Consider the following 12,648-nt stretch of genomic DNA (forward strand, 5'->3'; position numbering starts at 1 on the left):
TACAGAATCAATCTATATATTTATTCTGTTGCCATTTATTTACCCATTAGGGCTTTCTTGGTATTTTTCTCTGGATGAAGCAGAATGATGTAACATTTCGGCATAAATATCGCAATTAGGAGACCAAAGCTTGAAGCCAAGATGGCAAAAATCTCCACAGCGTCCGAGTATTTCCCAGGAGAGCTGACATAAGCTGGAATGAAAGCGATCCAAACTGCACAGAAGATGAGCATGCTGAAAGTGATGAACTTGGCTTCATTGAAGTAATCAGGCAGGTTCCTTGCAAGGAAAGCCAGCAGAAAACAGACACTGGCTAGCACCCCTATGTACCCCAGCAGGAAACTAAATCCAGTTATTGAGCCAATGTTACACTCAAAAATGATTTTTGAGTTTTGATACTGTGTGTTTTTAAAAGGCACAGGGGATGCTGTACTCAGCCATATGATACAGATCAGAGCCTGGATGACAGTAAAGACAAAAACAGTGCCTCTCTGCTGAGCAGCACCAAACCACTTCATGACATTATTGTCTGGCAGTGTGGCTCTGAAGGCCATGATGACAACAATGGTTTTCACAAGAATGCAAGATATGCACAAAACAAAACTGATTCCAAACACAACATGTCTCAGCATACAGGTGAGGTGTAGTGGCTGACCAATAAAAAGCAATGAGCAGAGGAAGCAGAGTATTAGAGAAAGCAGCAGCAGGAAGCTCAGTTCAGAATTGTTGGCTCTAACAATAGGAGTGTTCCTATAGTAAATGAACACAACTAAAACAGAAGCTGAAATACAACCCCCTGACACTGAGATCGTTGTCAAGGAGATTCCTAAAGGCTCTCTGAATGTAAGAAACTCAATTTCCTTCAGCACACACTGGTCTCTGCTTGGATTTGACCAGCAATCTGATGGGCATTGGAAGCACTCAATAGAATCTGAAAGAAAAAGTAAGTAACTTTATTTAAGTTATACAAAAGGAAAGAATAGATTGAATAATAGTTCAGAGACTTTGGTTCCAATTATACAGTAGTTAACAGTTCATTGTTTAAAATAGCTTTAAAGAATGTACGAATTCAAAAAACAGCAATAATGCGAGTAACCTAAAACCAGGAAGCTGACAAAACAAAAATGTGCTCTGAGCCTTGAGTTCATTTAATGTTGTGAATATACTACCATTAACATACATCTCACACATTCTAAACTTAGGGGTGCTTTTGGAGTACTTTTCAGAGAAATAGCTAAAATAAGTATCAGTTACTGTATATCCGAAGAGGCAACCCTGCGCACCTGTGTGGTTGCTGATCTCTCCCTCTGCACAAGGTACACAGTCGAAACAGCAGAGGGGCTCCCCTTTCCTGGTTGCCTTCCTGGTGCCAGGCTGACAGCTTTCACTGCACACAGACCTGGGGGGCTGGGGAAGGGACAATGACATTTACAGGACAAGCTCTGTAAATATAAGGAATTAATGCATTTTACTAGTTTCTTATCTTATTTTCATACAGTACTTGCTTCACGCATCTGTTTTGTTTTTTATTATCACATTATAGTATGCGTTTTCACACCAACATGGGATACATTGAAAAGAAAAGAGTAAACAATATCTGTTAAATAGCAGAAGGAATGAAAATTAAGTTTAAATTACTTACAGAGTTAGATTCAAAGTTCCAGAAGATTTTGTCCTCATTCAGAGTGAGCTCTTGTCCAGCAGGAGCTGATTCATCAAACAGACCGATTGTTACTGTTTTCACAGCCCCGTCATCGGCCCTCTGCCAGTTCATCACATCATAGATTGCAAGAGCATCTCCGTTCTCATCGAAGGACACCCTGTCTCCATAGTGAGTAGTGAAGTTAACTCTCGCCAGGTAGTGCAGCAGCTGGGAGAAATATAAACAAATAATTTTGTTATTAAATGAATGAGTTAATCACAAAATAGTTCAGTGGGTTTCTGCAGCACTTAACTGATTAAAAATTGTCCTCACTGGTAATGAGCTAATTTTTCATAATGAAAAAATATTTGTAATGCAACTAATTAAAAAAAAACATTAATACATGTTAGACTGGCATATACTATATTTATGTTTGTATATATTTGATTGTTTGATTGTAAGTAATTAAGACACATCCCAAACATTACTATTCTTGCTGTTTTTCACAATTGTCTGTTAGTATATAGCATACACTATCTCACCTGCCAGGGCTGCACAGTTGTGATGTCTGCACAGGAGTTATTCTGAAAGGGCCCTTTTCCAGGCTCACAGGACATCAGGTTGTGCAGGGAGTGTGCCAAGGCGTACACTGCTTTATACACATTGTAGGAAGCCCGCAGTTCTGACACATCACTGTAAGCACTTTGTATGTCTTTAATATTTTCTGATGCCGTACAGATTTTGTTCCTCATTTGAGATGAGAAATTATAATTATTTGATGTCTGCTGGAATGTGCAGTCAAACATTTCTTCCCAAAATTGCTTGACTAAATTATTACTGGAATGGAAAAGAGGGCGAACCTGTAGGAGAAATTTCTCCAGTCCTGGGATTTCTCCCCTGCGGATTGCAATTCCTATTGTCCCTCCAAATGAGTGGAAGTTTTCCTCCCTGAGTATTACAGTTGAGGTAGTCCAGGCTTCGCTGGCGATCCACTGCCTTTCTATAACTTTTCGCTGAGCAATCTCTTCAGCCAAAGGAATAAAATAGGCTTCTGATGAAAACACAACAATAACTCTTGCTGTTGACTGCTTAATAGTGTTGATGATCTGATGTATTCTCATTTTCGGATTGACATTGGGGAGGGTTTCTGAGAAAGCTATACAGCCAAACTTGTTTACCTCCTCAATAAAGCTCTTGACAGCACTCTGTCCGTAGTCATCACTGCTTGCTATGACACCAACCCAGGTCCATCCATAGTGCCTGAGGATTTGAACCATGGCTTTGACTTGAAAGGCATCACTTGGAATTGTCCTGAAGAACGAAGGGAACTCCTTTCTGTTGCTGAGGCAAGAGCAAGTAGCATAATAGCTGACCTGAAAATAAACACAATCATGAAACAAAGATATATTTTAAATATCAATAAATAAATAAGAAACGTTTTTTAAGGTCATGAAGAAATGAAAGTCCTAGTTATTTTTTCAGAGTCTAACATGTTACAGATGTAAGTATTGTAATCTGACAGCAGTTGTTGACTAAAAATAATTGTGTTGTATGACAATTACAGTATATGTAATATATTTTTAATGTTTTTTCATTGGAACCATGAGGTGATAAACAATATTCAGATTATTAGTATTTATAATACATTATACAGTATTTTATTTTATAATTACTCCAAATAATGGTATTTAAACAAACAAAATGCAATATGTCACGCTTGTTGATATTACATCTATTTTTAAGATAGACCAATCAATAAAATATTTTCTGTACCAGAGGCACCCGAAAAAGGCTCAGCATTCTTGATATGGCAATAGAATGTGTAGAACCAGGATCTCCAACAATGGCTAAGACAGGAGGAGTCCCTGTACAGCTATAGTCAGTAAAGGAGTCCTCCTCTCTGCTGATCAGAGCTGTTGCTGCTCTCAGAGCCACTGCCAGGTTCACACAGTTGTCATACAGCCTGTATCCCAGTGTGATGTTAGGGAGAAGAGCAGGGTCTCTGTTTATTTCCTCAATAGCAAAAGCCATGGTCTGTGCCCACTGAAATGCTGCAAAATAAAACCTAGAAAATGACAAAGCATTCTAAAATGTAAATATTGTAATTGGATTATAGGATAGACGAATAATAGTTTTTAAATAATCTCAGCTCTCAAAAGCTATTTAAACATACTGTACATACAGTAGCTTGCGTACTGTATAACTTGATGTTAGAGATTTTTCACAAAGTATTTTGTTTGACAGAAAACAATTTCAGCTAGCACAAACTGTTAGAACTCACCTCCCACATTTGAAATGGTCTGGTTTTGAAGTGTAAGACAACTCAGGATAGGTAACAGTAACATGAGTTTCAAATACTCCCCCCAGAATAATATCTCCATTTTTATACAAGCTGTTTAGCTCAAAATTGTCTTGAAGTTTGCAAAAGGGCTCTTTTGAAGTGAGGACAAGAAAAACTAGCTCCAATAATAACAAAACGCAATGTGTGAATATCATCTCTGCTAAGTGCACAGCTTCAGTCGTTGTGATGTAAAATACACAGGATACTGTATATAAGCAAAACCTTTGCCCATTGGGAACACTGTAAGTTGTTTATGATGTTTTTTTGTGATGTCACATGTTTTAAATGGGATGCAAGGAGACATCCCAAAGCTGCTGTTAACGTATTTGATAAAAAAAAATTGCAGAACACAAAAGCTGAGTTATACCAATGTACTTTCAGTATAACAGAATCTTATGGTAGTTTTGCTAAACCGGAGTTTTGCTGTTGAAATTTTAGCATGTGCTTAAGTCTTTCTAATTTCTGCAGCTCCCAATACCTCAGGTATTTCCAAATTATGCTAAAGCTGATCAGATTGTAAATCATTCAGAAAAAAAGACAACAGTTTGGGAGGTATTTTCCAACAGCAATTAAGACTTCCCTTGTCTTTTTGAGTCATGAAATATTACTACATTATTTATACCACTGGGATTGCTGGAGCACTCTTGGTAGGGGCATTTTTGTAAAGGGTACAACATCATCCCCACCTAAAAATGACATTTCATTGCGGTCACGAACACGGACTGAAATCCGTGTCAGATCTTGTAGAAGACCCTATTCGATGCGGTAAGAGCTGGAGAAAACAGCAGGCGTCGTAAAAGGGAACACACAGGGGTTTAATAGTGCACAAAATAATAGTGACAATCTGTGAGACAGTGAACGGGGAAGACAAAACGGCATCCAAATCCAAACGGGTCCAAGGGCAGGTCAAAGCACAGTCCGAGAGTCCATCAACTAGAAATCCATCCTGGGATGCGACAAAGTTAAAGTCCCCGGAAGGGGGGAGCACACGGACAAACAAAACATGGAGGTCCAAGGGTGATAGGGCGAGATCCTCCAGACCCCGGGCTCAGGAAGCGGGAGGTGTCGGGGATGAGGCCTGTGCCCTCAGGAGATGGACGTAGGGTTTCCTGGTGCTAGGCGGACCTCACGGCATCTTACCCTAATGATGAGCCCCAAGGCCTGGAGGAGCTGGTCTTAAGTAATAACGCTAAAAGGGTACACCTGGAGAGCTTAATCACATGGACAATAATGGGAGCAGTGGAGCGCCCTCTAGGGAGGGATGTCGGGCGTGACAATTGATCTTGGAGGTTATTCAGAGCAGTCAGACTGAAAGAGTAGCTGCTGTGCTGAAACACTGAGGTGCTCTACAGTTCTGGGTTCAGGAGAGAACAGACCTCAGGGGCTTCACTATACAGGCCCAGCTGTGAGGTGAGGGAAAGGGATGTATCTGTCTCTGCACACACTCAGGTACAGAGGCACACAGTATTATATCTGTCTCTGCACACAGTCAGGTACAGAGGCACACAGTATTATATCTGTCTCTCCACACACTCAGGTACAGAGGCACACAGTATTATATCTCTCTGCACACACTCAGGTACAGAGGCACACAGTATTATATCTGTCTCTGCACACACTCAGGTACAGAGGCAACACAGTATTGTATCTGTCTCTGCACACACTCAGGTACAGAGGCACACAGTATTGTATCTGTCTCTGCACACACTCAGGTACAGAGGCACACAGTATTATATCTGTCTCTCCACACACTCAGGTACAGAGGCACACAGTATTATATCTGTCTCTGCACACAGTCAGGTACAGAGGCACACAGTATTATATCTGTCTCTGCACACACTCACGTACAGAGGCACAAAGTATTATATCTGTCTCTGCACACACTCAGGTACAGAGGTACACAGTATTGTATCTGTCTCTGCACACACTCAGGTACAGAGGCACACAGTATTATATCTGTCTCTGCACACACTCAGGTACAGAGGCACACAGTATTATATCTGTCTCTGCACACACTCAGGTACAGAGGCACACAGTATTATATCTGTCTCTGCACACACTCAGGTACAGAGGCACACAGTACTAATTGAGGTGTTAATACAACAGGTGTGATCGGTTCTGAAGGTATTCCGAATTGTTTGCTCAGACATTTTCACTAGATTTACTAGAATTTCAAATCAAATTAATTGTCATGTTAAAAACAACTTAGCTAAATAAAATAGCAAATAAAGGCAAAGACACAGATGTGAGTTTGTCAGAAGGAAAAAAGTCCTTGCACGATGTCACATTATTTTCCGTTTTCAGAATGACAGGGTGACCAAGTCATCCCTCACTCTGTCTGGTTGAACCTAGCCATGCTGCATCACTTTTTTATGTCCTCTCAATTTGATGTTGTATTTTTACTGTCTGGTTCTGAACATTTTAATTCAATAAAAACTACATTTCCGAGCAAACACCAACACTTATATGAAAGTAGTAGCTTGCACAAGAAAAGGGGGAAAAGGCCAATTCAATTCAGTAAGTTAAAAAAAGTGAGAAAAGACATTTAGACAAACTTTTGTCCTTAAGAATCATGTCTTGTCAAGAGCGAAAGGAGTGAGAAGGAGCTGTAAAATGTAAAGAGTATATATCACTATAGATTTGAGCCTCCTTCTTAATTTGGCAAATAGGAAGCATTATATTGGTTAATGATCTGTTTCTTTACAATTGCTTTAGAGGGTCCTCCAGGGTGCCTTTTATTTGTACTGTACCGGGAGAGAGTAGGATTCCTCCAGTCATGCATATGGAAGAAGGTAACCAACCAGGCAACCAGCTAATCAATCAATCAACCAACCAATCAATCAATCACAGAAATTCAACCATTTTGTTTTTTTACATTAAAATGTAAATTTCTTATGGGTTGCAGAGAAATGACCTTCTGTTGACACAAGTTAGTTGTTACTATATATCTAATATTGTTCTGCTTTTTTAGATGTTACATACTGTATGAACAATTAGAAGACAGCTTTCTTTATTCAGTAAGATGGAAAGTATGAATACAGCAATGAAGCCAACTGTACGGAATCAATCTATATATTTATTTTGTTGCCATTTATTTACCCATTAGGGCTTTCTTGGTATTTTTCTCTGGATGAAGCAGAATGATGTAACATTTCGGCGTAAATATCGCAATTAGGAGACCAAAGCTTGAAGCCAAGATGGCAAAAATCTCCACAGCATCCGAGTATTTCCCAGGAGAGCTGACATAAGCTGGTATGAAAGCGATCCAAACTGCACAGAAGATGAGCATGCTGAAAGTGATGAACTTGGCTTCATTGAAGTTATCAGGCAGGTTCCTTGCAAGGAATGCCAGCACAAAGCAGACACTGGCTAGCAAGCCTATGTACCCCAGCAGGAAACGAAATCCAGTTATTGAGCCAATGTAACACTCAAAAATGATTTTTGAGTTTTGATACTGTGTGTTTTTAAAAGGCACTGGTGGTGCTGTACTCAGCCATATGATACAGACCAGAGCTTGGATGACAGTAAAGACAAAAACAGTGCCTCTCTGTTGTGCAGCACCAAACCACTTCATGACATTATTGTCTGGCAGTGTGGCTCTGAAGGCCATGATGACAACAATGGTTTTCACAAGAATGCAAGATATGCACAAAACAAAACTGATTCCAAACACAACATGTCTCAGCATACAGGTGAGGTGTAGTGGCTGACCAATAAACAGCAATGAGCAGAGGAAGCAGAGTATTAGAGAAAGCAGCAGCAGGAAGCTCAGTTCAGAATTGTTGGCTCTTACAATAGGAGTGTTCCTGTAGTAAATGAACACAGCTAAAACTGCAGCTGAAATACAACCCCCTGACACTGAGATCATTGTCAAGGAGATTCCTAAAGGCTCTCTGAATGTAAGAAACTCAATTTCCTTTGGCACACACTGGTCTCTGCTTGGATTTGACCAGCAATCTGATGGGCATTGGAAGCACTCAATAGAATCTGAAAGACAAAGTAAGTTACTTTATTTAAGTTATACAAAAGGAAAGAATAGATTGAATAATAGTTCAGAGACTTTGGTTCCAATTATACAGTAGTTAACATTTCATTGCTTAAAATAGCTTTAAAGAATGTACAAATTCAAAAAAGAACAATAATGCGAGTAACCTAAAACCAGGAAGCTGACAAAACAAAAATGTACTCTGAGCCTTGAGTTCATTTAATGTTGTGAATATACTACCATTAACATACATCTCACACATTCTAAACTTAGGGGTGCTTTTGGAGTACTTTTCAGAGAAATAGCTAAAATAAGTATTAGTTATTTCTGAAGAGGCAACCCTGCGCACCTGTGTGGTTGCTAATCTCTCCCTCTGCACAAGGCACACAGTCGAAACAGCAGAGGGGCTCCCCTTTCCTGGTTGCCTTCCTGGTGCCAGGCTGACAGCTTTCACTGCACACAGACCTGGGGGGCTGGGGAAGGGACAATGACATATACAGGACAAGCTTTGTAAATTTAAGGAATTAATGCATTTTACTAGTTTCTTATCTTATTTTCATACAGTACTTGCTTCATGCATCTGTTTTGTTTTTTATTATCACATTATAGTATGCGTTTTCACACCAACATGGGATACATTGAAAAGAAAAGAGTAAACAATATCTGTTAAATAGCAGAAGGAATGAAAATTAAGTTTAAATTACTTACAGAGTTAGATTCAAAGTTCCAGAAGATTTTGTCCTCATTCAGAGTGAGCTGTTGTCCAGCAGGAGCTGATTCATCATACAGACCGATTGTTACTGTTTTCACAGCCCCGTCATCGGCCCTCTGCCAGTTCATCACATCATAGATTGCAAGAGCATCTCCGTTCTCATCGAAGGACACCCTGTCTCCATAGTGAGTAGTGAAGTTCACTCCCGCCAGGTAGTGCAGCAGCTGAAAGAAATATAAACAAATAATTTTGTTATTAAATGAATGAGTTAATCACAAAATAGTTCAGTGATTTTCTGCAGCACTTAACTTATTAAGTGCTGCAGAACTTGTCCTCACTGGTAATGAGCTAATTTTTCATAATGAAAAAATATTTGTAATGCAACTAATTAAAAAAAACATTAATATATGTTAGATTGGCATATACTATATTTATGCTTGTATATATTTGATTGTTTGATTGTAAGTAATTAAGACACATCCCAAACATAACTTTTCTTGCTGTTTTTCACAATTGTCTGTTAGTACTGTATATAACATACAGTATCTCACCTGCCAGGGCTGCACAGTTGTGATGTCTGCACAGGTGTTATTCTGAAAGGGCCCTTTTCCAGGCTCACAGGACATCAGGTTGTGCAGGGCGTGTGCCAAGGTGTACACTGCTTTATACACATTGTAGGAAGCCCGCAGTTCTGACACATCACTGTAAGCAGTTTGTATGTGTTTTATATTTTCTGATGCCGTACAGATTTTGTTCCTCATTTGAGATGATAAATTATAATTATTTGATGTTTGCTGGAATGTGCAGTCAAACATTTCTTCCCAAAATTGCTTGACTAAATTTTTACTGGAATGGAACAGAGGGCGAACCTGAAGGAGAAATTCTTTAAGCCCTGGGATTTCTCCCCTGCGGATTGCAATTCCTATTGTCCCTCCAAATGAGTGGAAGTTTTCCTCCTTGACTATTATTGTTGAGGTTGTCCAGGCTTCGCTGGCGATCCACTGCCTTTCTATAACTTTTTGCTGATCAATCTCTTCAGCCAAAGGAATAAAATAGGCTTCTGTTGAAAAGACAACAATAACTCTTGCTGTTGACTGCTTAATAGTGTTGATGATCTGATGTATTCTCATACTTGGATTGACACTGGGGAGGGTTTCTGAGAAAGCTATACAGCCAAACTTGTTTACCTCCTCAATAAAGCTTTTGATAGCACTCTGACCATAGTCATCATCACTTGCTATGACACCAACCCAGGTCCATCCATAGTGCCTGAGGATTTGAACCATGGCTTTGACTTGAAAGGCATCACTTGGAATTGTCCTGAAGAATGAAGGGAACTCCTTTCTGTTGCTGAGGCAAGAGCAAGTAGCATAATAGCTGACCTGAAAATAAACACAATCATGAAACAAAGATATATTTTAAATATCAATAAATAAATAAGAAACTTTGAAAGACAGAAACTTTTAATAAGGTCATGAAGAAATGAAAGTCCTACTGTAGTTATTTTTTCATATCTAGTCTAATATGTTACAGATTTAAGTATCGTAATTTGATAGCAGTAGTTGACTAAAAATAATTGTGTTGTATGACAAATATATATATGTAATGTTTTTTCATTGGAACCATGAGGTGATAAACAATATTCAGATTATTAGTATTTATAATATATATTATACAGTATTTTATTTTATAATTACTCCAAATAATGGTATTTAAACAAACAAAATGCAATATATCACGCTTGTTGATATTACATCTATTTTTAAGATAGACTAATCAATAAAATATTTTCTGTACCAGAGGCACCCGAAAAAGGCTCAGCATTCTTGATATGGCAATAGAATGTGTAGAACCAGGATCCCCAACAATGGCTAAGACAGGGGGAGTCCCTGTACAGCTGTAGTCAGTAAAGGAGTCCTCCTCTCCGCTGATCAGAGCTGTTGCTACTCTCAGAGCCACTGCCAGGTTCACACAGTTGTCATACAGCCTGTATCCCAGTGTGATGTTAGGGAGAAGGGCACGGTCTCTGTTTATTTCCTCAATAGCAAAAGCCATGGTCTGTGCCCACTGAAATGCTGCAAAATAAAACCTAGAAAATGACAAAGCATTCTAAAATGTAAATATTGTAATTGGATTATAGGATCGACGAATAATAGTTTTTAAATAATCTTAGCTCTCGAAAGCTATTTAAACATACATACAGTAGCTTGCGTACTGTATAACTTGATGATGTTGAGCTTTTTCACAAAGTATTTTGTTTGACAGAAAACATTTTCAGCTAGCACAAACTGTTAGAACTCACCTCCCACATTTGAAATGGTCTGGTTTTGAAGTGTAAGACAACTCAGGATAGGTAACAGTAACATGAGTTTCAAATACTCCCCCCAGAATAATATCTCCATTTCTATACAAGCTGTTTAGCTCAAAATTGTCTTGAAGTTTGCAAAAGGGCTCTTTTGAAGGGAGGACAAGAAAAACTAGCTCCAATAATAACAAAACGCAATGTGTGAATATCATCTCTGCTAAGTACACAGCTTCGGTCGTTGTGATGTAAAAAACACACGATACTGTATATAGGCAAAACCTTTGCCCGTTGGGAACTTTGAGTTGTTTATGATGTTTTTTGTGATGTCACATGTTTTAAATGGGATGCAAGGAGACATCCCAAAGCTGCTGTTACTGTATTTGATAAAAAAAAATTGCAGAACACAAAAGCTGAGTTATACCAATGTACTTACAGTATACCAGAATCTTATTATTGCCTATGGTATTTTTGTTAAACCAGAGTTTGCTGTTGAAATTTTAGCATGTGCTTAAGTCTTTCTAATTTCTGGAAAAAGCAGCTCCCAATACCTCAGATATTTCCTAATTATGCTAAAGCTGATCAGATTGTAAATCATTCAGAAGAAAAGACAACAGTTTGGGAGGTATTTTCAACAGCAATAAAGTCTTCCCTTGTCTTTTTGAATCAAATATTACTACATTATTTATACCACTGGGATTGCTGGAGCACTCTTGGTAGGGGGATTTTTGTAAAGGGTACGACATCATCCACACCTAAAAATGACATTTCATTGCCAGCAGCTACTGCTGCATGCTCTATTGTTGTGCATTTGATAAATAAACTTTTATTGATTCAAATTTGAAACCACGGCTTTGCAGGCCTATCATTTAGGTTGGTTCTGTCAGCACTGAATCAATTTAATCAGTTCGTCATCTTCTTCTGTGACAAACCTGCAGCCTCTCTGCCGTTTGGTGTACTGCATACAGAGCTGTTTAATGACTGTGTGTATAAAATAAAATGGTACACTTCAGTTCACATTATCTCAATAGATTTAACTATTTGCTTAGATTTTTCTCAGAACTGCTGTGATGAAGCACGATGATGCTCTGGCGTCCCTGATAAAGAAAAGCACAGCCCTCAGGTGCTGCACTAAGCCAGGCCCAGCTGTGACTTATGGGAGGGGAAAGGAGGAATGAACATTTCCATAGCCTGACAGAGGAAAATTGTACGACAAATAGCAGTGTATAGAGCCCCCATCCCCCTCTGTAGAGAGTGAGTGAATAAATTACAAAGAAACCAAAATTTCGAAAAAACTTTATTTGCATTCATTTTGTATAGAGAACAGAAGTTTCTGTGCTATAATAGCTATGTCGCTAGATTTCTGTACTAGTTTCAACAAACTGAAAAAGACTTATGTTTTAGTTTTAGAGTGCAGGTATACAGTAGTCAAGTGGCAAGATTCCAAAGAAAAAACAGTGTGTAACCTGTGAAATAACATTAGGCTGAGATAGCATTTTCATGCAATCAGTTTTTCTATGCCAAAATCTTATCGTCATATAAAGTTAGACAACAATCATAGGAAGAACAATTGTGTAAGGGCAACAAATCACTGTTTTTCTTGCATTTGCATTTGTCTTGAAAGTAAAAAGCAATTTGTCTTGAAACATAAAAAGCAATGGACCTA

The 12,648-nt window shown here is 38.7% G+C and overlaps 2 protein-coding genes across 2 annotated transcripts; both read right to left on the reverse strand.

Annotated features, from left to right (window-relative positions):
• Positions 1-35: 35 nt before the first annotated feature.
• LOC148677171 (extracellular calcium-sensing receptor-like) lies at positions 36-4,660 on the reverse strand. The gene is made up of 7 exons (XM_088622977.1): positions 4,606-4,660; positions 3,924-4,074; positions 3,416-3,707; positions 2,185-3,015; positions 1,643-1,870; positions 1,284-1,407; positions 36-931 (listed from the first exon to the last, which is right to left on the reverse strand). The coding sequence occupies exons 1-7, from the start codon at positions 4,658-4,660 to the stop codon at positions 36-38; spliced, it is 2,577 nt and encodes an 858-aa protein (XP_088479103.1).
• A 2,288-nt stretch (positions 4,661-6,948) lies between these two features.
• Positions 6,949-11,728, reverse strand: LOC148677172 (extracellular calcium-sensing receptor-like). The gene is made up of 7 exons (XM_088622992.1): positions 11,674-11,728; positions 10,983-11,133; positions 10,478-10,769; positions 9,232-10,062; positions 8,677-8,904; positions 8,318-8,441; positions 6,949-7,970 (listed from the first exon to the last, which is right to left on the reverse strand). Exons 1-7 carry the CDS (start codon positions 11,726-11,728, stop codon positions 7,075-7,077), a joined length of 2,577 nt encoding a protein of 858 aa, XP_088479118.1. The 3' UTR covers positions 6,949-7,074.
• Positions 11,729-12,648: the final 920 nt, after the last annotated feature.

This window comes from Lepisosteus platostomus, chromosome 2 (genome assembly GCF_059453375.1).
Source record: "Lepisosteus platostomus isolate fLepPlt1 chromosome 2, fLepPlt1.hap1, whole genome shotgun sequence".
Classification (NCBI taxonomy): Eukaryota; Metazoa; Chordata; class Actinopteri; order Semionotiformes; family Lepisosteidae; genus Lepisosteus; species Lepisosteus platostomus.